At 44.9% G+C, this 26,918-nt stretch overlaps 1 protein-coding gene across 1 annotated transcript; it reads right to left on the bottom strand.

Annotated features, from left to right (window-relative positions):
* Window positions 1–26,918, bottom strand: LOC117347601 (homeobox protein DLX-3-like). Its single transcript, XM_033918727.1, has 3 exons — window positions 26,477–26,918; window positions 21,222–21,412; window positions 1–2,795 (listed from the first exon to the last, which is right to left on the bottom strand). The coding sequence occupies exons 1-3, from the start codon at window positions 26,817–26,819 to the stop codon at window positions 2,478–2,480; spliced, it is 852 nt and encodes a 283-aa protein (XP_033774618.1). The 5' UTR covers window positions 26,820–26,918; the 3' UTR covers window positions 1–2,477.

Here is a 26,918-nt window from a genome sequence, read left to right as displayed (position 1 = left end):
TGCAGATGGGGACGGAGCTTGCAGGAATGGGGCAGGGACAGAAAAAGAACTCTTTGGGACAGGACGGGAAAACAAGTTCCAGCAGGGGATGGGGAAAAATATGTCCCCGTGTCATTTTCTATTCCAAACCATCAGCGATTGGGCACTATCAATCATTTATTGATTTTAATTAGCATTCATTAAAATTTTGTTTGTGCATCTGGATGTGTGCTATTCTATATGGCCCAGCACCCAACTTCCACAGTGCGTGTCTCAAAAGGAAGCGTGTCGGGGGCGTTCCACAATGCTACACACAGAATTCCAGAATACTGCCAAAGCACGCTTAACTTGGGCGCCGGCATTTACCACATTTCAGCAGGCCTAGGCCTGGCACCAACAGTTAGGTGCAAGATCCGCTCTAAACGCTATCCTATATAAGGCACGATGTGCCCTTTATAGATCAGTGCTTAGTGCTGAATTTAGTGCCATTTATTGAATTCCCTCCATAGTGTGTAAATGCAGAGAGGTGTAAACATGGAAGGAGCATAGATAGGGCTGTACTTCTGGACATAGCTGACAGATGTTATGCACCCCCTGCCACACTGACATGACTGCAGATATACATGCTCCAGTGGTGTACGGTCAGGGCCTTCAGGGGATTCACCCCACCCCCTGAAGGCCCAGAGAGCACTGCTCTGAATTTGATTGGCCAAGCAGGCAACAGACAGATGCTGCTCAGCCAATCAAATTCAGATCTGTCCTTTCAGGGCCTTCAGGGGGTTCAGAGAATCCCCAACCCAAGAGCCCCGCTTTTTTGGAGGGAGACTACTTTTTGTTTGATGCAGTTTGACTGTATGGGCAGGCTACTTATTCAACAAATCAAACTGCATCGAGCAAAGAGTATACAAAAAAAAATGAAAAAGCAGGGCTTTAGAGCTGGGGACTCAATAAATCCCCTGAAAGCCCTCACCGCACGCCACTGACACGCTCGATGGCTGATAAAACCATGAACGCAAGATGCGGTGGATGCCAGGTTATGCTAGAATTCTATAATGGAATCCAGGTGCCCATATGCCACCACCGAACAGGCTCTCACCACATGTCGCCAGGGAGCAAAATGTTAGTGCCCAGTTATAGAACTGTTCCCTTTGAGCTTTCCGCTGCTTTAAGTTTGCCACTTGTCCCTCCAGACAGAACAGCTACAATTAAAACAATCAAAACAACAACATATAAAATAACTTAAACCGTGCCTGAAGTTTAGTCTCGTTTAAATATTAAAATAAGGAGAGAACTTTAGGTTTGTGGCGCTTTTCTTGCTTTTAATCTGGATGGATTCCTGGGCTGGTAGTGCTTTCCACGTCTGTTTCAGTTTCCTGTACTGCCATGTAATTCCCAAACACAAATTACTTATGGTAAAGAAAAAAAATAGTATTTAAATTTGGTTTCTTTCCCCCCACAGCTTGGAGATCTTTTTGAGCAAAGATCTAAAGCCAGTCTGTTTCTTTGCCTCATCCAACTGATCTATTTTTGGTAAATCCATGCTATCTGCCCGCAGTGCCTCTACTATATGCAAATATATTTCATGCATATTCATTGCAGAGATCTTAAAAATCCAGATGGGCTAATGGACCAGCTTGAAAACTTGTGTTCTAGGCAATCATATACTGGAGTTAACCATTTCTTTTTGTCCATCATTCGGCTACAGCTAAAGTTCCGGGACATTATCCAGTTCAACTAGCTGCACAAAACGTGTGTGGTCAGATTTGCCAGCCACTTGCTCAGGGGATCACAGGAAGATGGATTTAGCTGATCGGGCTACATTTAAACTCCACCCTGGGCATGCTCCAGCCCTGCCCGACTTTGGTCAGACTAGTTTTGTGAACACAGCAATTTTGCAGCGACAGATTTGAATTGGGCAAAGTGGCACGAGGTGATGGATCTTTGAACTGGGTAGATTTAGGCAACGAAAGTTGATACTGTTCACGTAGATACAGCATGCTGAATAGCGACCCCCCCCCCCATAGTATCTTGCACTTCCTCCATGGTATTTAGTCACAATCTGCCATGTTGTGGCCTTCGCTGCTTTTTTTTGCTCTGATTAGGAAAGCTCTTTCCAGCGGCACTTAGTTCCATGGCTCTTCCAGACTGGACCTTGCTCAGGCTTCTCGAAAGGTTGTCTGGGAAAGTAACAGTTCACAAAGTGTTTACATTTAGCGATCGTGGCCTCCATAGCATTAGCCCCAGTCTCTGAAAACAGAGATTCTGGTGAGAGATTCTGGTGAGAGAGAGAGTTGAAAAGCAAATCAGCCAGCGGTGTCCCAAAAAATAAACGACACAGGACTGTGAGATTTACAAAACCTTGTGGTGGTACCATTTCTGAAACACGCCAAAGGCTTGGTGTTCCTCGATGGAAAGGAAAACATTTTCTTTGTTGCATCATGGCTGTCACAGCAGGGTCGATTTGCTGAGTCTCTGTTTGCCCTGTTGATGCCTGCAAGTCAGTACACTGCCCCCGTGCTGGAAGGAGGATGGTGCATGGTACTCGGGGGCTGCAGGAGAGATCCTGATAAGTTAGGGTGAGGGTACCAAGGATTGTAGTCCTCTAGATAGCTGGGGGAAGCATTGTGGGAGAGTTGAGGCTGCTGCTGGGTCCTGCTGGAAGGATTACTGTGAGTGCTGCTGTCCCAGATGGCAGGAGAAGGCGGGGAATTACAGGCCATGGAGTCGCTGTTGTTTGGACTGTGTTCCAGTGGAACTTCACCGTTCTTGTACAGCTTCTTAAACTTGGATCTTCGGTTCTGGAACCAAATCTTCACCTGGGTAGAAAGAGGAAGGAATGGGGGGAATCAGATATACTGACAATGCATTCACAAGGTGGAACTGAAGACTCTTCAGCCCAGCTAAGACTTTTCGAAACAAGCATTTTATCAAACGTTGGATTGTATCAACTCTAGCAGTGCAATATAAAGTGAGAAAAAGAAAACCATGTGTCCCCCCCCACTCCGTTAAACACGGAAAATAAAGAACAGTTCTAGAATGTTCTTCTCTAAATTGTCTCTGTAATATCGGCGGCCATTTGTAAGCATGTACATTTCATTCCAAAACTGTGGGAACACTATATTTTTCTCATTTCTATGTTACGAAGTAAGTAACTACTGCTGGTAATTCAGTCTATGGCAGTGGTTCCCAACCCTGTCCTGGAGGAACACCAGGCCAATTGGGTTTTCAGGCTAGCCCTAATGAATATGCATGAAGCAAATTTGCATGCCTATCACTTCCATCATATGCAAATCTCTCTCATGCATATTCATTAGGGCTAGCCTGAAAACCCGATTGGCCTGGTGTTCCTCCAGGACAGGGTTGGGAATCACTGGTCTATGGGAATGACTTGCTTTAAAAATGACCAGCTTATATTTCGGTAGAGTTTGTGCATATTCATTTACCTGTAAGGATCAGAGGTATATCCAAGGGGCCATTGAGGTAGGGTTCAGCCTTCTATGCCCACTTTGGGTCCTTAAACTGTGTATGCTAAATACAGCTGTCACAGTGCCTACTTTTGCTTGGTATTTGGTAGGTATTCCAAGGGGTATATGAGGAAGATAGCTGATTTACTGCCTTTGGATTGGGGGTTTCTGGGGGATTATTTTTGTGGTTTGATTTGCTTTCACTGGACACTTTGGGGGGATTGAAGAACTTGGTCATGGTGACTACCTCCAGCTGCACCCCGATTGTAGGGAACTCCGGGCCTTGAGAGCCATATTCCAGTCGGGTTTTCAGGATTTCCCCAATGAATATGCATGAGATCTATTTGCATGCACTGCTTTCAATGCATATTCATTGGAGAAATCCTGAAAACCCGACTGGAATATGGCTCTCAAGGCCCGGAGTTCCCTACCCCTGACTTAGACATACCTCTTATGATGAAGACCACACACCATTTTAGTAGCCATCCTCTGGACCGACTCCATCCTTTTTATATCTTTTTGAAGGTGCAGCCTCCAGAATTGTACACAATATTCTAAATGAGGTCTCACCAGAGTCTTATACAGGGGCATCAAGACCTCCTTTGTCTTACTGACCATACCTCTCCCTATGCAACCTAGCATCCTTCTAATAGAAAGCACTTGCAGCGCAAACCATGCCCACACTGGCCTTAGGCGTTCCTATGCACCTCCATAGACGTGAGACAGGCACCTAAGAACGGCGCCTGCATTTAAAAAAAATATATATATATTCTGCCACCTACCACTGCCAAACTTTGGGATGCTGTTTGGAGAATTTGGCCCTTTGCGCCTAAGTGAAAGCTGGCTATTTGGGGGCTTAAGTGCAGACATTCAGAACTTAATTAGCCAGGGTAACCACATAAATGGGGCCATGTAAAACACAGTCCTATCCTTATGTGGCAAGCTATGTTCCCTCTACGCAGAGCATATGAGCAATTGCTCATTCATTCCAGGAGAGTCGCTCACAAGAACAATTGAAAATCTGGGTTTGAGAAGTAGTTGCTCACCTGGAAAAAATCTATTAGAACTTGTCACTCAAACGAAAAAAAATTACATGCACCCAGCCAATCCTTAGAGGGAGTATTGGCGGCAGTCCGTGGCTGCTTAAGTTCTGAACATTGACGTAACTGGCTATGTGTTAGCCACGCAAACTGGATGTCCAATGCTATATCCTAGAAATGGCCCAGCATTGACTGTCCAGAAATAACGCCTGCAGCAGTCAACAAAACGCTCACAGCTGCCAGCTGGATAGAGGGGAAGTGTGTGGCACAGTGGTTAAGGCTACAGCCTCAGCACCCTGAGGTTGTGGGTTCATATCCCATGCTGCTCCTTGTGACCCTGGGCAAGTCACTTAATCTCCCCCCAGTTGCACCAGGTACATTAGAGTGTGAGCCTGCCAAGACAGACAGGGAAAAATGCTTGAGTACCTGAATAAACTCATGTAAACCGTTCTGAGTTCCCCTGGGAGAACAGTATAGAAAACTGAATAAATAGTGTGAAAAGTTTCAGCCTCTGATAACCAGAGCTGGTATTGTGACATCATAATGCCTCATTCCACCAATACCTGAGAGCCAGCCTCATCAGTGATGTCATAATGGCTGAATTGTCCTATACTTGGCTCACTTCATTTCTAGAGTAGAACAGTGGTTAGTTTCAAGATTTAATGATAATTTGAAATATCGCTTATCGTAATACTAAGCGATTATACAAAATATCTTAAAGCTACAGCCTCAGCACCCTGAGGTTGTGGGTTCAAACCCACACTGCTCCTTGTGGCCCCGGGCAAGTCACTTAATCCCCCCATTGCCCCAGGTACATTAGATAAGAGTGTGAGCCTGCCAGCTCAGAAAGGGAAAAATGCTTCAGTATCGGAATGCGCACCACTTAGTTGCACTATTTGAGCAAAAATATATAAATGCTTCAGAGTGGGAGTGGCGGCGTGGCCTAGTGGTTAGAACTTCTGCCTCAGCACCCTGAGGTTGCAGGTTTGATCCCAATGCCATTCCTTGTGACCCTGGGCAAGTCATTTATTGCCACAGGGTCCCACAGTTAGATTGGCTTGATCTAGATATAGGGGGAAATTCTATATATGGTGCCAAAGAGCTTAGCACCAAAACTAGTGCTATTCTATAAGCCACGCTTAAAATTAGACACAGTTTACAGAATAGTGCTTATGCCTGGGAACGAAAAGGTGGTATAAATGCCTGCATCTATATTTAGTATCATACGTTTCAAAATTTAGTAGAAGGTATATATGAAACCAATGTTAGGAGCTGGTCCCCCTTCGGCCACCTCTTAATTACCTTCTATTGAAATATTAATCTTCAGGCCCTCAGAAATGCCACCAGATGTTCAACAAGATTTCATAACAACTGGCTTTATGCATTCAGTCTTCACCGGGTCACTTTTAACTTTTAACACTATTAACTATACTTGGATTTGAATGTATTAAACCTTCAACTTTGCAAGTTAATATGGTATGACTACTATTTTAATACTTAACTTAGGTGGTGAGTGGTAAGGGACAAGTACGCCAATATGTTTCACCCTTAGGGGGGTTTCCTCAGGGCTACAATCCCTCAGCTAGGGATTGTTTTACGCGACGGCCACCCAGTAACTGTTATCAAGACCCGCTAAGGGTGAAACATGTCGGCGTACTTGTCCCTTACCACTCACCACCTTAGTTAAGTATTAAAATAGTAGTCATACCATATTAACTTGCAAAGTTGAAGGTTTAATACATTCAAATCCAAGTATAGTTAATAGTGTTAAAAGTTAAAAGTGACCCGGTGAAGACTGAATGCATAAAGCCAGTTGTTATGAAATCTTGTTGAACATCTGGTGGCATTTCTGATGGCCTGAAGATTAATATTTCAATACAAGGTAATTAAGAGGTGGCCGAAGGGGGACCAGCTCCTAACATTGCATCTATATTTAGGCCCTTATTCTATGATTTCACATGTAACTAATCTGCCTAGGACCCAGCCATTTCCACGCTTTCTTTTTTGACTCGCGTCTAAAAATTTAAACGCAGGTCTCGTACCTAAATTTATGCTCATAAGCTGTAATTCATTCTAATTAGCGTCAATAATCGCTCGTTAAAACGCCAGTTATTGGCAGTATTTTAACGTGTTAATCTATAAAATTACGCATGCAAATTGGGCACGTGTTTCTATGATTTTCAGCGCTCTGTATTGAATTAGGGCAGTTTTATAAGCGTCCACGCGAGTGGGCACAGTACCGTTCCACACACTCCGTTGCTTTAGGTCACCCCAAGATCCTCTCTGAGAAAAGCAAGAACATAATGTCCGCTGGTCTGGCTTGGTGAAAGGGAGACTGCAAATTTCAGCAAGAGCAGGGAATGCAGACGGTAGCTCTTTCTACTGCCATCATCCCCTTTTAAGCCGAAGCAGTTGCCTTGTTTCTCATTACTCAAGTTGCTTACTGATAAAAGATGCCAGGTTATCTACAAGGTTTATCTATTTTTGTGGGGTTTTGTTTAATGTATGTTTTGCTCGTTTGGATTTTATATGAACCTTTAGGCAAGCTTTGCACGGAAACATGGCCATGTTGAGCTATTTTCAATACAGTGGTACCTTGGAATCCGAACTTAATCCGTTCCAGAATCCTGTTCGAGTTCCAAAACTGGATTAATCCGTTCCTTGATCCCACAAACTCAGATTTTCAAATAAATTTAACAGAGGCAGCTAGATCGGGTCCCCCTGGCAGCGGCAGCAAGATCGGGCCCACGTGGCAGAAACAGCAAGATCGGGCCCCTCCCCCCCCCCCAGCGGCATAGGCAGCAGGATCGGCAACAGCAACTGCAAGCGGTGCTCAGCCCAAAGCTTCCCTCCCAGGCAGAAACAGGAAGCTGCGTCAGAGGGGAAGCCGTGGGCTGAGCAACGCTTGCAGTTCCCGTATGTTCGGATTCCAAAGCAGCGTTCGGATTCCGGGGCAAAATGTAATAAAAAAAAAAAAATTTGGATTCCAAGTTGTTCGAGTTCTGGGGCGTTCGTATTCCGAGGTACCAATGTATTTTTAATTTGAGCGATGTTTTTATTTTTTAAATTCCGTTTTTGTATTGGATTATCCAGCATCGGGATCCAACACCATGTTGGCACCCCTCCTCCTCTCTGCCCCCCTGCCTCTTCCCATTCGTTCCCTCCAAGTGCACACCCCCCTTGCCCCATACTTCTGTTCGTGGCGGTGAACAACATGCTCTTCGTGACCCCGTCAGCTTTCCCGCTAATGTCACTTCTGAGTGCCGCTCATAGGAAGCGGCATCATAGGGAGGGCCGATGGGGTCGCGAGGAACACGTTGTTGACCGCCATGAGCAACAACTTCAACTAGAGATATGGGGGAAGGAGTAGGAGCATGGAGACGAAGGCAGGGGAGAGGCGCCACTGCCCCAGGCGCCTCTCACCCTTGCTACGCCACTGTATATACGCTTTGCCTTATTTGGAGGGTTCAGACAAATTTTCACATTGCTCATCCCTCGGTTTCTAGCCTCCACTCTTTGTTCTCTGCTTTGCATGCCTGCAGTTCCATAGATCCCCAGTGGATCCCTGTTAGCGGCGTGCATCCGAATAGAAGTGGCACGGAGGGAAGCAACGTGCAGAGTGGTGTTATAAAGGAAGACCAGGACGAGAAGCAAGGAAGAAGAGAGCATGTGAAAATGACTGAAATGAAAAGGGTACGAGTAGAAGCTGAGACAGGAAAAAAAAAAAAGGAGTAACACTGGTGAGTGGACACAAGGCATGAAAGATAGGAAGTGCTACTTATGAGAAGGAAGCCGAGGAAACATATCAGATAATGAATCCGTGAAGAAGATGAAAGTAGGGATGCACCTTTAATTGAAATCCTCAAGCAACCAAGAAGATGTCCCACGGAAAACCAAGCAAGCAGACAAGATGAAGTGGGAACCAAAACAGGCAAACAAATAGCGAGGTTCAGTCAAATCAAGCAGCTCTTTATTATGGAATTACGTTTGGTGGACTCAACACAAGCTGTGTTTCGGCAGAATGCCTTCATCAGGAGTTCATTATAATTAGTGGCATAGTGGGGATCGGTGGCGCCCCCCTCTGTCACGCATGCAAATGCCCCCTTCCCCGTACCTTTTTCTCTCTGGTGCAAGCAGCCACAAAGTTGCTGCTCACATCGGCTTCGTCGCTCTCTCGGATGACACTTCGTAGGCACGGGTCCCAGAAGTGATGTCAGAGAGAGCGCCGAAGCTGACGCGAGCTCGTGCCAAAGTTTTTAAAAAAGGTGCGGGGGAAAGGGAAGGGGCGCACGTGGTATGGGGAGAAGTGGGAAGTGGGAGCGGAGAGCAGGAGGGGTGCCAGCATGCCCGGGGAAGACACCCACCTCCCACACCGTACCCCCCCCCCCAATTATAATTCTGTTACATTCTTCGAAGCACACAAACGTGTATGCGGCAACAGGACTGAAAGACTGCAAACGCATTTGTGCACGTCATAGAACGTAAACGAATTACGAGGAGCCACTGAAAAATTCTCAGTCCAACCAAGACGAGAAGGATGTGGAGCCACGAGACTTACAAGTTGTTCCACACTTTTCTTGACACTTTTCGTTCCAATGATATGAAATGAGACAAAAAGTGTCATGAAAAGTCTGGAGTAAGTTTCATGGCTCCACATCCTTCTCGTCTTGGACTGAGAACTTTTCAGCAGCCCCTTATATAATGAACGCCTGATGAAGGCACTCTGCCGAAACACAGCTTGTGTTGAGTCCATATTTCCATAATAAAGAGCTGCTTGATTTGACTGAACCTCGCAATTTGTTTGCCTGTTTTGGTTCTCACGCCATCTTGTCTCCTTCATTAATTTGAAATGACTCGTCCTATATTATTTCAAGTCATTCTGAACCTAAATCGACTGGAAAAATGCCATCACTTCTGTTTCTTTCCTGTGTTATCAATAGCGGGCACTATTTGAGCAAAAGGTGCGGTATTTTGCAATTTCGAGCACTGTTTTGCAAAAGCGGCATTGGCAAATAGGACTCAAGATTGCAAAATAGTGGACACTGTTGCAAAAATATTGCTGACTGTTGAGATGCGGTGCTGACGATCGAAATAGTCTATACTTTTGACAACATTGCCCTAAAATGAAAAACAAAAAAAATATATATATAAAAGCAAACAAATATACAACGTGGGAAACTAAACAAAATAAGAGAAGGTTCTGGAAAGGGATCACTGGCTGGGAGAGAGATAATACTGCTTTAAAATGCTGGAACAGGCAGAAAAGAGCTTTAAAGGGAGGAGAGACCGAAGTTGTGAAGACGACTCGGGGAGCTTAGGATGGGCTGTATGGGGAAAGGTTTCTGGGAATAGGAGACATGATCTACTAGAGAGAAAGAAGAGCGGGCAGAACGAGAATCACATGCTGCAGACAGACGAGGAGGTACATTAGATAGATTGGGAGGAGGGTGTGGCGAGGGAGGAGTGTGTGGCGCAGTGGTTGGCTCTACAGCCTCAGCACTCTGGGTTGTGGGTTCAAACCCCATGCTGCTCCTTGTGACCCTGGGCAAGTCACTCAGTCCTCCATAGCCCCAGGTACGTTAGATAGATTGTGAGCCCACCGGGACAGATAGGGAAAATGCTTGAGTACCTGATTGTAAAAACCGCTTAGATAACCTTGATAGGCGGTATATAAAAACTTGAAACTTGTGAGTCCACCGGGACAGGCAGGGAAAATGTGTGTGTACCGTTCTGAGCTCCCTTGGGAGAACGGTATAGAAAACTGAATGAATAAATAATTTTGGCCTTCACACCCTCCAGTTGAAAAGACAGACAGCAAGTTGCAGAAGTGGAGAGAAAAAAAAATAACTTTCTACAGGAGAAATCTCAAAACATTTCTTTTTAAAGATGCCTACCAATAAGTGAAAAAAAAAAAAAAAGCTTTTAAGAAGCTACATCCCCATTTCCCTCTCGTTACTCCTCATCCCTCTACCCTTCCTTTCATTTTTATTTATCATTGTAATTAAAACTTCCCTATCCCCTAAAACCTCTCGTTTCTAATCAGTCTTAATTCGTCATCGTTTTAGGTTTACCCTCTTTTTATTTCATCTCACCCAAACCAAAAATTTTATTAGACCTTTCTAATTTTTAATATTGTAAACCGCCCGGATACATGTGGTGGTCGGTATATCAAGCCATGAATAAACTTGAAACTTTACATAAAAGCTCCAGGGACCAGTTGGGGGGGGGCAGGGAGAGGGAAACAAAGGGACAGGGACAAAGGAGATAAGGGGGAGAAAAAAGAAGCAGCTAACGAAAAGGATGGGGTTCCAGGAGGAACTGCCTAAGGAGAAACAAGAAGAGAAACGGCCTGCCCCCACCCAGTAAAGCTCCCTTTGAAATGGTTATTTGAGTGACAGGGGTGACTGGCTTAGCCGGAGTTATTCCTGCCCGAGCCAAGAGAGAGATTCATCCCTGATACCTGCCACGTCTAAATTTAGATGAATCACTCCAAGCAGGCCAGCTGGAGGTGGGGCGTCTTTGGCGGTCACTCATCCTTCCTGTTGTGTATTTTTTTTTTTGAGGTGCTCCACAAATAGTTCACATCTTCTACTGAATATCTTTTTAAGAACATGTGATGTCTGCCAAAAACTGATTGCCACCCCCCCATATTGAACCCTTCAGGCAAATTACATAGAAACATAGAAATAGACGGCAGATAAGGGCCACGGCCCATCTAATCTGCCCACCGCAATGACCCTTCCTCACCTAACTCAGTGAATAGATCCCACGTGCCTATCCCATTTGGCCTTAAAATCAGGCACGCTGCTGGCCTCAGTGACCTGAAGTGGAAGATTGTTCCAGCGGTCAACCACTCTTTCAGTGAAAAAGAATTTCCTGGTGTCACTGTGCAGTTTCCCTCCCCTGATTTTCCACAGGTGCCCCCTGGTTGCCGTGGGACCCTTGAGAAGGAAGATATCTTCTTCCACTTCGATGTGACCCGTGAGATACTTGAACGTCTCGATCATGTCTCCCCTCTCTCTGCGTTCCTCGAGTGAGTAGAGCTGTAACTTATCCAGCCTTTCCTCGTACGGGAGATCCTTGAGACCCGCGATCATCCGGGTGGCCATTCTCTGGACCGACTCTAGTCTCAGCACATCTTTTCGGTAAATTGGGTAAACTGAGCTCAGAACTACCTAAACAGAATAGCAATCAATTCTACTATATTGCTTAATTTGCTCTTTTTATAAAATCCAGCCTCCTTCTGGAAAACTGAGCTGTTGAAGGGACCAGATATCCAAAAATATTCAGCCTGAAAATTTACAGGAACGTGAGCATCATTACACCAACCGGCCGGCTCCATAGTTTCTCGCATAATGATAGATTTTTTTTTTTTTTTTTTACAAAGATAAAGCCTCCGTTTACGAAGGTGCGCTAGAGATTTTAACGCAAGCGCCGGATTAGCTCGCGCTAGTCGAAAAACTACCGCCTGCTCAAGAGGAGGTGACAGCGGCTAGCTCGTGCGGCATTTCAGGGCACGCTATCCCGCCCGTCAAGGCCCCAACGCGCCTTCGCAAAAGGAGCCCGACGTCTCGTAAACACTTTCATTACTACTCGGATGGAGGACGGATAAGACCATTTTCAAAGTATTTACATGGAGAAACACATTTATCCATGTAAAAGCGACTTCTGACAATTACCCCCTCAGCGTGGGTAAGAGAGTAAGTGCTAGTCCACAATGCGTGAACTCTAACCCCTGAGGAAGAAGGTGCTGGGATAAGTCAGGTGAGAGGACACTCATGGTGGGTTTTATTGCCAAGCCATTCTTCTTACATTATTCGTACTTTTTGGGCTGTAATTTCTACCTGCTGCAGATACTATGTACCTGTGGTATATACCATTGGATTTTCCAAAGGGTGAAATGGTGTGGTGGCCGTGTTAGTCCACTTTCCAAGGTAATATAAAGAAATACAATGAAGGAAATAAGGCGATACCTTTTTTATTGGCTTAACTCAATGCCTTTTATGACGAGCTTTCGAAGGTAACGCTTCTTCTTCAGATCAGCAAAAAGCAAGTGCAGACAAACGTCAATATATATGAGGAAAACATGAAAGCATTTTGGGGATAGGAAGAGGGAGGGCTGAGTGGTTGGGCAGGAGACAGAAAGGTGGCAGAGCAGTTTTTAATGTCTTTATAGTGGGAAAGAAAACCCAGATCTCTAAGTCCTGTCTAGTAGGTGTCAAAATACCTTATCATTTTGATTTCAAAGGTTTTACGGTCTTGGATTGTTTTAAAGTTCCCTTTTAGTATTCTCACCGTAAAATCATTGGTCAGTTTTTCCAAAGTGTTGTCCGACAGAGGTGACATCCTGGTTGGTCTTGCAATTCTTAATCTGATATCTATGTAGGTCGATTCTGGTCTTTAGCATTCGGCTTAATTCGCCGATGTAATATGCCTCTTTGCACTTTTTGTACTGAATGATGTAGAGTATACCACATTAGAAGATGAACATGTGAAGGATCCCTTTATGCTGAATGCTTTTCCCATATGAGAGACCGTGGGATCCTTTGAGATGTGTTTGTACAGCTTGCGGTTTGTCACACCACAAGGATGTGTGCCATTCTCTTCTTCATGGGGTCGTGTGGGGAGCTTGCTTTTGAAACAATGTTTGTTTCAAATTAGGTGGCTGATGGAAGGCCAGCACAGGTGGAGCTGGGAATATTTCTTTCAGTAATTCATCTTCCTGGAGAAGTGGTTTTAGATTTGCTATAATTTTTTTTTTTTAGTTTTTCCAGCTCTGGATTGTATGTCACTACCAAGGGGATTTCAAAGGGACACTCGATGTACGTACATAAGTGACTCTTATCTACAAGTTTGACGTGTCTTAAAAACGTATCTTTTTACTGAATACTTTGAAAATTAGGCATGCTCTGCCTTTCTTCTCATCTTTTGTACTCAGAACCTTTTGTGAACCGCATAGAACTTAGCGGTATAGAAGTGAGTTTTATGATAGAAACATAGAAACATAGAAAATGATGGCAGAAAAGGGCCATAGCCCATCAAGTCTACCCACTCCAACAACCCTCCCCTAATTTACACTCTATCACTCGTCCCCAAGCTGCCCTCCTCTATGCTACCCTCGTAGGGATCCGACGTGGGCATCCCATTTATTCTTAAAATCTTGTATGCTGCTGGCCATGATCACCTGCTCCGGGAGCTCGTTCCAATGGTCCACCACTCTTTCAGTGAAGAAGTACTTCCTGGTATCCCCATGAAATTTCCCCCCACCCCCCCTGATTTTCAACGGATGTCCCCTTGTGGACGAGGGTCCTTTTAGAAGGAAAATGTCGTCTTCCACCTCTATTCGACCAGTGATGTACTTAAACGTCTCTGTCATATCTCCCCTCTCCCTACGTTCCTCGAGAGAGTATGTGGTGTCTGTGCTCATGGATTTTCAAAGGGAGGCTCAGCTAGGAGTTCTTTCTTTGAAAAGGCGCTTGCAGTCCTTGTGGACTATGACAGCAGGCCCCTGAAAAACTGATCTCTACAACAGTGATTAAAATCTACAGTAAAATATGCCCGACCTTTGATTTGAATGTGAAAGTGCAGAAGCTGTGTACAGAATGACACGGGGATGAATTTGTCCCCATCCCCGAGGGATCTCAATGTCCCCGCTAATTCTGTTTCTGTCCCATTCCTGCAAGCTCTGCCTTAACCGCACAAGCCTCGAATGCTTAGGATTTTAAAGTGTTTGAGGCTTGTGCAGATGAGGACGGAGCTTAGGCATTGGTGGAATGAGGCATTATGACATCACAAGCGGAGCTCTAGAATGTTGCTACTTAGGATTTTAAAGGGTTTGAGGCTTGTGCAGATGAGGACGGAGCTTAGGCATTGGTGGAATGAGGCATTATGACATCACAAGCGGAGCTCTAGAATGTTGCTACTTAGGATTTTAAAGGGTTTGAGGCTTGTGCAGATGAGGACGGAGCTTAGGCATTGGTGGAATGAGGCATTATGACATCACAATCTGAGCTCTAGAATGTTGCTACTTAGGATTTTAAAGTGTTTGAGGCTTGTGCAGATGAGGACGGAGTTTGCAGGGATGGGGCAGGGACAGAGAGATCCCACAGGGATGGGGGAAAATCTGTCCCTGTGTCATTCTCTATAACTTCACACATTTATCTAGACAGTATTACATTTAATTTTCATATAACATTGAATTTTGTATTTCATATTTTTTTGCATTTTCATCAGGAACTTCAGAGGTGCCAGTAATAGACAAGTGCTTTCAATGGCTAAGTACTTGTTCGACACTGGCCTCGTCATCAGATCCACATTCTTTTTTATATAAAGTGCTCCGTGCAAATTCAAATTCTCAAACTCATGTATAAATACTAAGGGCTCCTTTTACAAAGCCACGCTAGGGCCTTTACACGCAGAATAGCGTGCGTTAAATGCTACGTGTGCTAGCCGCTACCGCCTCCTTTTGAGCAGGCGGTAGATTTTTGACTAGGGCGTTCTATAGCGTGCGTTAATCCGGTGCGTGCGCTAAAACGCGTAGCCCGCCTTCGTAAAAGGAGCCCTAAAACTTTCCTCATTATACAAGAAAGTTGTAGTATTTCTATGAGAGTTTGAGAATTTGAAATACAAAAGTAAATGTTATATGAAAATTACATGTGATACTGTCCAGATCAGGGGTCCCCAAAGTCCCTCCTCGAGGGCCGCAATCCAGTCGGGTTTTCAGGATTTCCCCAATGAATCTGCATGAGATCTATGTGCATGCACTGCTTTCAATGCATATTCAGGTTCATAGACAAAACCGTGGAAGACAAAGGCGCGCGCCGACAACTGAGCGCAAGATGGAGGCGCGCGCCAAAGAAAATGACAGTTTTTAGGGGCTCCGACGGGGGTCTTTTGTTGGGGAGCCCCCCACTTTACTTAATACAGATTGCGGCGGTGTTGTGGGTGGTTTGGGGGGTTGTAACCCCCCTCATTATACTGTAAACTTAACTTTTTCCCTGTTTGGGGGAAAAAGTGAAGTTTTCAGTAAAAAGTGGGGGGTTACAACCCCCCAAACCCCCACAACACAGTGCGATCTGTATAAAGTAAAGTGGGAGGGTTCCCCCCCCACACAGACCCCCGCCGGAGTCCCTAAAAACAGTTATTTTCTTCGGCGCGCACCTCCACCCTGCGCTCAGTTGTCCGCGCGCACCTTTGTCTCCCGCGGTTTTGACCTGACCCTCATATTCATTGGGGAAATCCTGAAAACCCGACTGGATTCGGCCCTCAAGGAGGGACTTTGGGGACCCCTGGTCTAGATAAATGTGCGATATGGATTAATGACAGTGTCAGAATTATAGCTACAAAATAATACTATTCTCTGTAACTTGACACGAAAGCTACAGGTGAATCCACAGTTATTCTGAGCATTTACTCCTCACGTCTAGTGCAAATCGCATCTGGGAAACAGAGTGATGAGAAAGCACACGATTACAACCGGTACAGTGTCTACATGTCTTGATACAGACTGGCACGCAAAATAATCATTAAGAGCCAAATCAAAGACAGACAGCGTCTTCGTACAGAAAGGGTTTCATAAGCTGCATTAATGTGGCCGCTCTTTGAAGTGAAACCTTGTCTGACTGGTGCTTATTTTTCTACGTTGGAAGAAAGACCTGCCACGCCAAGGGTGAACCTGCCAAGCCCAGATTCTAGAGGTGGCTTCTAGGACAGCAAAGCAGTGTCACTAGAATTTCCCTAGGGCTGGGAGTATATATTTCGAGTCAAACAATACAGGGTCAGAGGCAGAATTTGTTCTTTGCTAATGAACAAAAAACCCCTAAAGTAAACCTTAAGCTTATATACCGCATCTTCTCTATAAAAGTAGAGCTCGGCACAGTTTACAGAATTCAAGAAAAAAATACAACAGGATAGAGATAATATAGAGGGAAGCGAAGATCACATTTTTGAGAAAAGCCAACTTTTCAGATGTTTACGGAATGATTGGAGAGAGCCCAGGTCACGCAACTGGACAGGAAAATTATTCCAGCGCTCGGGAATTTTGAAAAGAGTCGTCCCCAGTTTTCCAGTGTGGATGACGCCTTTCAGCGTAGGAAAGGATCATTTAGGGCTCCTTTTACAAAGCCGCGCTAGGGCCTAGCCTCCTTTTGAGCAGGCAGTAGATTTTTCAGCTAGCGCGCGCTAAAACGCTTAGCGCACCTTCGTAAAAGGAGTCCTTAAGTTTTCGAGTAGGTCTGGCAATCGCAGATCTCGTAGAATTCCGAAATAGAGGAAGGAAGGAAAGATGCCACGCGAGATCTTAAATGCAAAGCAGGCACATTCGACGTCGACTCGAAAATAATTGGAAGCCAGTGAAGTTTTAGCAAAAGCGGAGAAACGTGATCCAAATGAACTTTTTGCAAAGATCAGCCTGGCCGGTGAATAGATTAAAAACTACACCGCAGCAAGCTCCAAAAGTAGATTTATTTTATTTTATTTACACGTCATCACAATAACCAAAGAAAAGTTGTGCCTGTTTTTCATGCGAAATACCATTTTAAGGCAAAAGCACCCCCACACAGCATCTAGCTGCAAAGTCACAGGGGTAAGTTAAATGGTGACGTCCGCTACGTCTAAGTTTAGAAGCACTGAATAGATGGATCAGAGATGGCGCTGGTACAGTCCATTTAGGGGTCCTTTTATCAAGCCACGCTAGCGAGGTTAGCGCGTCCGACATATCATCATGCGCTAACCCTCGCGGCCGGCTAAAAAACTAACGCCTGCTCAATGCAGGCGTTAGCGGCTAGCGCGGCAGGCGGTTTAATGCGCGGTATTACGCGCGTTAAACCCCCCCCCCTACCGCAGCTTGATAAAAGGACCCCTTAGTTTAAGCCTGCTGTTGCCACAATCTGGATCATTTTTAGAGCCGTTGTCATCCTACAATTAAAGGTTCACAATCCTTTATCCGAAATGCTCCGGATCAGAGGCATTTCGGATTTTAGAATTTTTTTTTCGGTTTTTGGAATGAGGCGTCCGGTGGCACAGCGAGGGCGAGAGGCACCTGGGGTGGAGGTGCCCCTCCCCTGCCCTCGTCTCCGCCTCCGCTCCTTCCCTGATCCTGCCTGCCGCGCGCATGCGCCCCCCCTTCCCTTCCCCTGCACTTATAGCTGAAGTCGTTGCTCGCGGGCGGTCAACAACATGCCCCCTTCTGATGTCACTTCCTATGCAGGCACCCGGAAGTGACATCGGTGGGTGAGCCCATGGGGGTCGCAAAAAGCACGCTGTTGACCGCCACGAATAACAACTTCAGCTAGAGGTATGGGGGAAGGGAAGGGGACACACACGTGGAGGGGATGAATGGGAAGAGATGGGGGGAGAGAGGAGGTGTGCCAGTGACCCCACCGACATTGCACCCGTGGCAGACCGCCCCCCCTCTACGTCTCACCAGTGGCCATAGCGATTTATATTTGTCACCTGCTGCAGCCCTGCAGGCTTCTCTTTGCTGCATCCTGCCTTGCTGACATCACTTCCTCTTTCCTTTCCGGTTACATGCAACAGAGAGAAGTGTGTAGGGCCACAGCAGGCAACAAATATGAATTGCTTTGGCCACCGACAACACCTCAAAGGTAAGATGACAAAACTGAACTACTGTCAGCGTAGAGTGAAGTCTTTAAAGTGACTTTGGGGCCAGGTTTCACTTTTGATGCTAAAAGTAAGCTTTTTTTGTTCACGTTAGTAATGTTTTTGGAGCTTTTCAGTTTTTAGAATTTCGGATAAAGGATCTTGTACCTGTATATTGTAGTCCACGCAGATTGAAGGATTATGTGGCCTATAATTTTTTTAACCCTAAAATAAGTAAATGAATAATAAACAGCCTGACATTATCTGTATAATTTTTGAACTTGTACGGCTAAAGGAGTTACATGCTGGCTACCCAGTGGCCAGTGGCGTAGTAAGGGTGAACAGCGCCCGGTGAATTGACGCCTCACCCCACCCCTTCCTGCTCTCTTCCATGCCGCATGCACGGCCCCTTCCTCCTGCCCCCTCTCCCTCTCCCTGAACCTTTTTAAACTTCTCCGACGTGATCAGCATGCCCACGTCGGTGTTGGCTCGCTCTTTGACATCACTTCCTAGGTGCGGGTCCCAGAAGTGACGTCAGAGAGAGCGCCGATGCCGACGCGGACAGCAACCTTACGCTGGGGAAGTAAAAAAGGCACAGGAAAAGCAAGGGGTGCGGCAAGGAGAGGAGCAGGGGGTAGAGAGGAGGAGGGGGGGTGTGCCCTTAGGAAGACTGCGCCTGGGGTGGGCCACCCCCTGTACCCCTCTTATTACGCCACTGCCAGAGGCCAATGCACAGCTCCTTTAAAAAATTGGCCCACTAGTTTTGATTAGTCACAACTGCTTGTGCGTGTTCTTCCCTCACCCTCACCCTGTCCTGAGGCTGCCTCCCCAACTGCGCAGGTAAGAACATGTCTCTTCTGGGTCCGCAAGCGTACTTCTACCATTTCATCCAAAACTTATCGTGAGCCATATTCTATTTAAGATGCCTAAAAAAATCAGCATTGAAAAGGATGGCGCATAGCTTGATTCTATACAGAGCTTCTGAAGTTATGCGCAGTTTATAAAATCACTTTTACATGGTATATGTATAGGCATGATGCTTACTTTAACCTGGTGTATGCGAAGAGATTCCCTGGGTTCTGGCTGGGCACTTATGGGATCAATATTCAAAGGGAGCTCTAGGGTTGACTAACGCATGACTAACATTTAGGCCAGGGGTAGGGAACTCCGGTCCTCGAGAGCCGTATTCCAGTCGGGTTTTCAGGATTTCCCCAATGAATATGCATTGAAAGCAGTGCATGCAAATAGATCTCATGCATATTCATTGAGGAAATCCTGAAAACCCGACTGGAATACGCTCTCGAGGACCGGAGTTCCCTACCCCTGATTTAGACCAATGAAAACCAGATCTAATAATAATAAGAATGCATTTATATACCGCAAGGCCGTAAAGTTCTATGCGGTTTACAATAGTTAAAAAATTACAATAAAAAAAGTTGACTAGAATTAAAAAGTAAAAAGCCAATAATTAGAGACACCATAATGATATAATAGTTCATAATAAAATTTTTACAAATTAGCTGCCTAAATACTTCGTAAACAGATATGTTTTTCGATGTCTCCTAAATTCCCCATAAGTGTCAGTAAGCATAAGCAATTGTTCTAAATCCTTACCCCATAACGCCGCTTGATATGGAAAAAGATTTGGATGATGTTTTTTTAAGTTTACATCCTCTAACAGACGGAAAAACAAAATTCAAATGTGAGTTTCTCTTGTGTCTGTTGGTTGCATAAGAGAAAAGCTCAATTATATATTTGGGAGCTAAACCAAACAAATACCTGCGCCTAAGTTGTGCGTGGATCGGGCGTATTCTATAACAGTGCGTGTAACTTTTAGGAATGCCGACGAGCCGCCTAGGCTCCTCCCCTGTCCACGCTCCCTTTTGAGATCCGCGCACTAGAATTTATGCCCCACGTTATAGAATACGCTTTGGAAAGTTGTGCGTATCACTTCTAATTAGTACCAATTATTACTTGCTAATTGCCAACGATCGGTGCCTTGGTCACAGTAAAAGGAATCAGAGCCTTTGTGGCTCAAATGGTGATTTTCATTGCACTCACTGTAAATCAGGGGTGTCCAACCTGCGGCCCCGTGAAGTATTTTGTGCGGCCCCGGTCGAGGGCGATGCGGTGTTTTCCTCTGCTGCCCCCGGGGTGTTTACCATCTTGCCGGCTCCTTCCTCGGTCTTTCTGCAGCATTTGTGCGGCCCCAGAAACATTTTCTTGGGCCAATGCGGCCCAGGGAAGCCAAAAGGTTGGACACCCCTACTGTAAATGATTTGAGAGCTTAATTGCATTTAATAACCCAAAAGTTGACAAGCTAATCCTTCTCTGCCCTCTGCCATTATTGATAGTCTAATAATTGGGACCTGGGATATTGATTCATATCTTAAGATATGTTTAAGCACTCAAGAGACAGGTTACACAAGAAGGATATTAAGAATCAGGACTAGACCCCGATACTCCCAGTTGATACAAAAACAATTTAGCCAGCTGCTGCATTTTATCTGATGAGATTTATTAGATACTCTTTCAGTCCCAGTATATTTCCCATCTTCCTAAACACCGTTCAGCCCAGCAACCCGTTTGGCTGGGCTAAACCTTTTGGGAAGCTCAAACACAATGCTTTTCTCCTCCCTGGCTCTGAAATACCGGTCAAGCTTGTTTAGGTTTCCAGAGAACAAGCTGGATTCAACTCCACGTTATAATCTAGAGCAGGGGTGTCAAATGTCTGTCCTTGAGGGCCGCAATCCAGTCAGGTTTTCAGGATTTCCCCAATGAATATGCATGAGATCTATTAGCATACAATGAAAGCCGTGCATGCAAATAGATCTCATGTGTATTCATTGGGGATATCCTGAAAACCCGACTGGATTGCGGCCCTCGAGGACCGACATTTGACACCCCTGATCTAGAGGGCTGAAGCCTTGGCTACTACATGTGAAATGAGTGAGGCCCTTTACTGAATAAACATCATGAAGGCCCTGAACATAGACTTTAGACCTTGGCCACCAGGAAGTCTGGCAGCCCAGGAGCACTCATCGATTCTGGTAGTCCCTCCCCCTGTTCAGAAATTGCCCTATTTGTTGCAAAACATGAGGTAAGCTTTGGGTGTTTCCGGGCGATGCAAGTAATTTACCTGGGTTTGGGTAAGTCCCAGCTGGGCAGCAAGCTCTGCCCTCTCTGGCAGTGCCAGGTACTGCGCTTTCTGAAACCTCCTCTGCAGGGCTGTCAGCTGGTAACTGGAGTAGATGGTTCTGGGTTTTCGAATCTTTTTAGGTTTCCCGTTCACCATCCTCACTTCGGGTTCTGGCTCTTCCTTTACTGAAACTTCAAAAGAAATGCACAGCTGAGAATGTGCCACCGGAGCATCGGTTGACATTGGATGTGTATGAATATTTACACTTAAATAATAAAATCATGTTTTGAATAAATAGCATGACTTTCCTCCTCCACACTCACAAGCAGTGTTTATAAGACAGGATATGTTTCATGTCAAAGCCATAAACGTCCATTAAATACGAGGGTGGTTTGAAAAGTTCGGTAAAAAAAACAACAAGTTAAACAAATGTTGTTTTTTTAAAAACCAGTTATATTCACAGAGAAAGGTAGGGGAGGGTCATTGGGGTGGGCAGACTAGATGGGCCGAGGCCCTTATCTGCCGTCTATTTCTATGTTTCTATTTCTCAACATTGTGGCCTGTGGACTTAGTTCAGCGAGTGTCCAGTTTCACCATTCCATCGGAAAAATATGTTTTGTCAAATTTTTTAAAAAATTAATTTGCTTTTCTTACTGAATGTTTCAAACCACACTTGTATAACCAATAGCTTTCTTTTAAGGCCGTTGCCTACCTTTTCCTATGGGATCCGACAATGGAACAGAAAAGTTTTAAAAGCAGTGCAAGAAAGAGAAGGAATTATTACTGAATAAAAATTAACAGAGGTACCGCTTGTCTCTCTGTCTTAACACAGATTTTTAATTCATCCTTCCTCTGATATTCTCTCTTACTCTCTTTGAGGAGAAAAGTTCAGTTTCCTTCTGTATGCTTCTTTCTATGAGGGGGTAAATAGGGTTTCGTCTGCCTCGTTCTTGGCAAGTATGATTATCTGCTTGTCTGCCTGTCTATCCTCCTTCTTCTTTGAAGGGGAGAGGGATTTTATCTGTCTGTCTCATTCTTTTTTCCGAGGGAGAACGTTTTGCTGCCAGACGAGTGTAAAATATTGCCACAGCAAACATGAACTAAAGCAATTTGCCTCATTTGGTATTAAAAAACATTACCAGAGAAGCCCTTTTCCCACAGATATTTCTGCCACAAAAATTTAAAGGTGAACTTTGATGAAAGGAAAGGGTGATGTTTGCCAGGTTCTGTGGGTCCTGTGTTGAATGGCCATGAGGATGTTCGTGAAGCTGTTGCTTGCCTGGGACATTGGGCCATTTCCCAATTTTTCATGACCTGTCAATGATGGCCCACTAGAAATGATTTGGGGGACTTTACAGACCCTCTGTCTTCTGAAGTGTCACTTTACTTGAATCTATTGAGCTTCACTCAATACCAACATTTCCATCTTCAGCTCTGAACAGCTTAATTTATATCTAAAAAAGAACGATCTCATAAAAAGAAACTTAGTGATTTATTATTAAGACTTATGCTGTCAAAAGCTCTTTTTTAAAGTGTCTGTCTCCTGCTTTCCAACTGTCTCTCTGTGGTGCTGGATTCAATTACACCCTGTTGCTTAATTATCTTTAAGAGCATCGCCTGATTCAGGTCAACTCAAGGAAGGTGATCCAGTTGAGGACCAGTAGGCCAACTTTCAGCCTTACATCTTCTGTCCCTCCCAACTGAGAATATGATCTCCCCCCACACCACCCCTCTCAAAACAATACTTTATACACACACGCCCGTAGGAGATAACTTTTCAAAATGATTTGGGATGCTAAACCCAATGGAAGTCATTTCTCCTTGGACACAGTCAAGGAGTTTGCTCAGTTTTGGGGATGCCCAAGTATCCATAGCACCCCCAGATTGGCACCTAAGATTGAGGACAACGTTCAAAGGCTAATAGCCCAGATACAGTACATGGTCTCCCAAAATCACCCTCCCTCTCTATAAAAGGATGCACTGAGAGTTGAGTTTGTGTGACCATCAGGATGAATTGTTTTGCCTTGACTGCAGCTGCTCCCAGAAGCTGCCACTCTAGGCGAAGGCCTAGTCTGCCTTAAAGTGAAGCCAGCTTTGATTCAGTCCTACCTCTGTTCAATTGCATGCGTGGAGAAAAAGTATGGCTGTTCTTAGGAGAAATCAGAATGACAACTCCAAGCATGCAATGGGGTAAAGCCAAGACTTCATCAGTCTCTCTGCACTGACCTGGTGATGTACCGTGGTACTCCTACTTGCCTTGCTTTCGTTATCAATCTGTTCACCCGGTGTTCTTCGCAGCTGTTTATAAACACTATTTATGAGGTAGAACTCCTTTTGCCATCACTATGAGAGCGTGCCCAGGGCAGCCTCCTACACACTACTAAGCAAGTATCTCTCCTGATAAAGACATGCAAATATCTCAAAAGATGCCTCGCAACGCCAATCAATTTGCCAAATCCACCAAACGCTGAGGAACGTCAGCCTAGACTTCTGGGAATCCATATTAGATGGTGTGGAGGCATCCCAGTGGGCTTTCCCTGCTGGATCTGTGCAAACTTAAACCAATCTGAATTCTGCACACTTTCCTATGAGAAGACTTCTGTCTGCATGAAGCCTTAAGGTGCATGGAAGAGACCAATACGTGACCTAGGTGGTTTCCCTGGGAATTTTGTAAATCTCTTTATTGGCGATCAGAATGCAAGACAACTGTGCTGTGGGCCTCATGCCTATGAGGTTAGAATTACAGCTCGGTGTACACCACCTCGAGTAAATTCTTTAAAAAAAAAGCGGGTAAAAGGGGTTGTGGATTTGATATGACACCTTTTTGTGACACAACCACATTGGTTTACATTTATTATTTGCAGGTAGCTTCTCTGTTCCCTAGTGGGCTCACGATCTAAGCTTTATTTTTGGACCTGGAGCGATAGAGGGTTGAGTGACTTTGCCCAGGGTCATAAGGAGCTGAAGTGGGAATTGAACCCCGTTCCCCAGCCTACTGTACGAACCATTAGGCTACTCCTAATAAAGAAATAATAGATGAGGGAAATACATGTTTATATCTGAATATTCAAAATACAAACATAGTTCAACATTACTCCAAGAACATCGGTTTTATATGTGAATATATGCAGTATATATCTACGAATGCTTTGATAAGTGTGTGTATTTTTTTTACCTGGTAAGTGGGGGGCAAATTTCGAGTTAGACCTCTCTACATATTCATGTAATTCTCAAAGTTATGTGGTTAAAGCTTGACTAATCCTAGAAATCACCCTCCACGGGGACAACGTTCAAACTGCCCGTACTGATGCAGAATCCACAGGTACTTTTTCACCACGGTCTTCTCGCCCGCTCTACAAAGGAAAGAGCTTTCAGCCTTTTCCATTGTTGCCTTGGAGAAAATTGCCTCTAGACGTTTGTCCCTGCGTTTCTGTGGTTTCTTTTTCCATAGAAAATAACACACATAGGTTTAAAAATAGACTGTGTGCTATCTTCATCCAACAACCTCAACACATTCCTGGCAATGCCTCCACTCTGGGAGGGTAAAAATATGTATTTACCCAGAAAAAATGCATTTGGAAAATGATCCTTCCCATGGGTATCTTTAATTGAACACATTTTTCTCCAGTTTTAAGATTGCTTTTATTTTATAAATACGTAATAATGGCTCATTCACAACATTTTGTCTATTGCTGAATCTTAGAGGAACCTCACACTGCTTCCAAACTTCACAAGAAACTAATCGGCCTCGGGTTTGAGGTCTGCTTAGCTGCTGGAGAGCGGTAGTGTAAACAATATTTCAAGACAGGATAAATGTCCTGCAAAGGTTATAAGAACATAAGAGCTGCCGTAATGGCACAGACCGCAGATCCATCAAGCCCGGCATCCTGTTTCCAACAGATCCCAAAGGTTACTTTCTTATGTGCAGAACCCAGGTCGAGTTTGCATGGCATGGAGGATTAGCCTAATGGTTAGTGCAAAGGGCTTTGATCCGGTGAACTGGATTCACTTCCTACTGCGGCTCCCTGTGACCTTGGCCAAGTCACTTAACCCTCGTATGCCCTAGGTACAAAACTTAGATTGTGAGCCCACAAGAGACGGAGAGAGTACTTACATATAATTTGTACAGCGTTGTGCATGTGTCTAATAGTGCTATAGAAATTTCAGTATGTGTGTGTTTGTTAAATCTGTCCCTGGATGTTCTTGCTGCACACACTCAGTTCATCTAGCCGCTCTATATGCCTGGAAAAAGCTACCTGAGTTTGTCCGTCACGCCCCTTACCTTGTTTAAACGCAGACTGAAAACCCACCTTTTTGATTTAGCCTTCAATCCATCATCTTATTCCCCTCTGCCCACTGTTCACCACTCTAGCCAGCGGATTAACCATTCCACCTAACTCTATCCCTCACCCAGCATCCTGTTTGTCTGTCTTGTCTGTTTAGATTGTAAGCTCTTTTGAGCAGGGACTGTCTCCTTTGTGACTCTGTACAGCCCTGTGTACGTCTGGTAGCGCTCTAGAAATAATTCACAGTAGCAGTAGTAATAGTTAAAGTCATTAAGAATGGATATATCATAAGCTGCTGAGGTCAAATAATCTGTAAAGGGGCAACAAGATTTTACAACTCCCTAGCCAGTGTGCAGGAGACACTTTAAGACTGATTTTTTTTTTTTTTTTTTTTTTGCTATGCTCAGTTTGTTCAAGCTTTATTACAGGATTTCTAAACCAAATGCCTGAGAGATCTCTCTGCATGAAATCCAGGTTAAAGGTCTGATTTGCTTGCTTTGTATCTGTCTAAATTCAGTTTCGGGCTCAGGGTACCCACACACAAAAAAAGAAAAAGATATCCCCTTCTTTCCAGACTCCCAGATATCGCAAAATCAAGCAGGAGAAACAAATCTATCACCAAGAATGTGCTCTGACCACAGCAGCTGCCGAACCCCTGCTCGAATTGGCGTACCTCCCCAAACACCTGGCAAAGACCTGGTCCAGGCGCCGAACTGGGATCAAATATTCGAAACCAGGTCTGCTCAAGTCTTAGCATGCGGTTGTGCTAATTTTGACACTTCTTTTTAGCCTTTTGGAGAATAGCATCCGTTGATTCCGAAATATCCCTCTATCCACTTCAACACCCTCCTGGCAACGCCAATCCGCTTTGGAGTCAAAGCCACACTTAGCTGTTATTTCTTTGCACTTTTAAAGTCATCGAAATGTCCCCGCGTAGGATGACCCCCGGCCCCTGAACCTGCTTCTTACCTGCTTCTTGTGCTGGAACCTGCTGTTCCCTGAAATGTCCATATGGCCTGTAATTGCTGTTATACGAATACTCTGGCTTGGGGGAGTAGGTCCCAGGCCCTCCTATTCCATTCAGGTTGAACTGGTGGTACGCATAGGGGTTGATGGGCTGAGAATAGGGCTGATTTTGGTAGTAGTCGTGCTGGCTATGAACTGCCGGTGCACTATAATAGCCCAGATCAGTTACCGAGGACTCAGGGAGAGTCGGAGATTCCTTGGATGTTGGGTGGCAGCTCAGGGAGCTGGAAATGTCCGTAAGGATGGTGGGAATCTTCTTGTCAAAGGACCCGCTCATGGTAAACATGGAAAAGGGCACCCAAAAAAATTTCTCTGTCCCTGTAAAAATTAAACACACATTCCTGCTGTTTCTTTCTCCTTCCCCTGTGTGACAGTCCCTTAACTG

Source organism: Geotrypetes seraphini, chromosome 13 (assembly GCF_902459505.1).
Source record: "Geotrypetes seraphini chromosome 13, aGeoSer1.1, whole genome shotgun sequence".
Taxonomy (NCBI): Eukaryota; Metazoa; Chordata; class Amphibia; order Gymnophiona; family Dermophiidae; genus Geotrypetes; species Geotrypetes seraphini.
The sequence above is the reverse complement of the archived record's forward strand: the minus strand, read 5'-3'. Positions and strand labels throughout refer to the sequence as shown.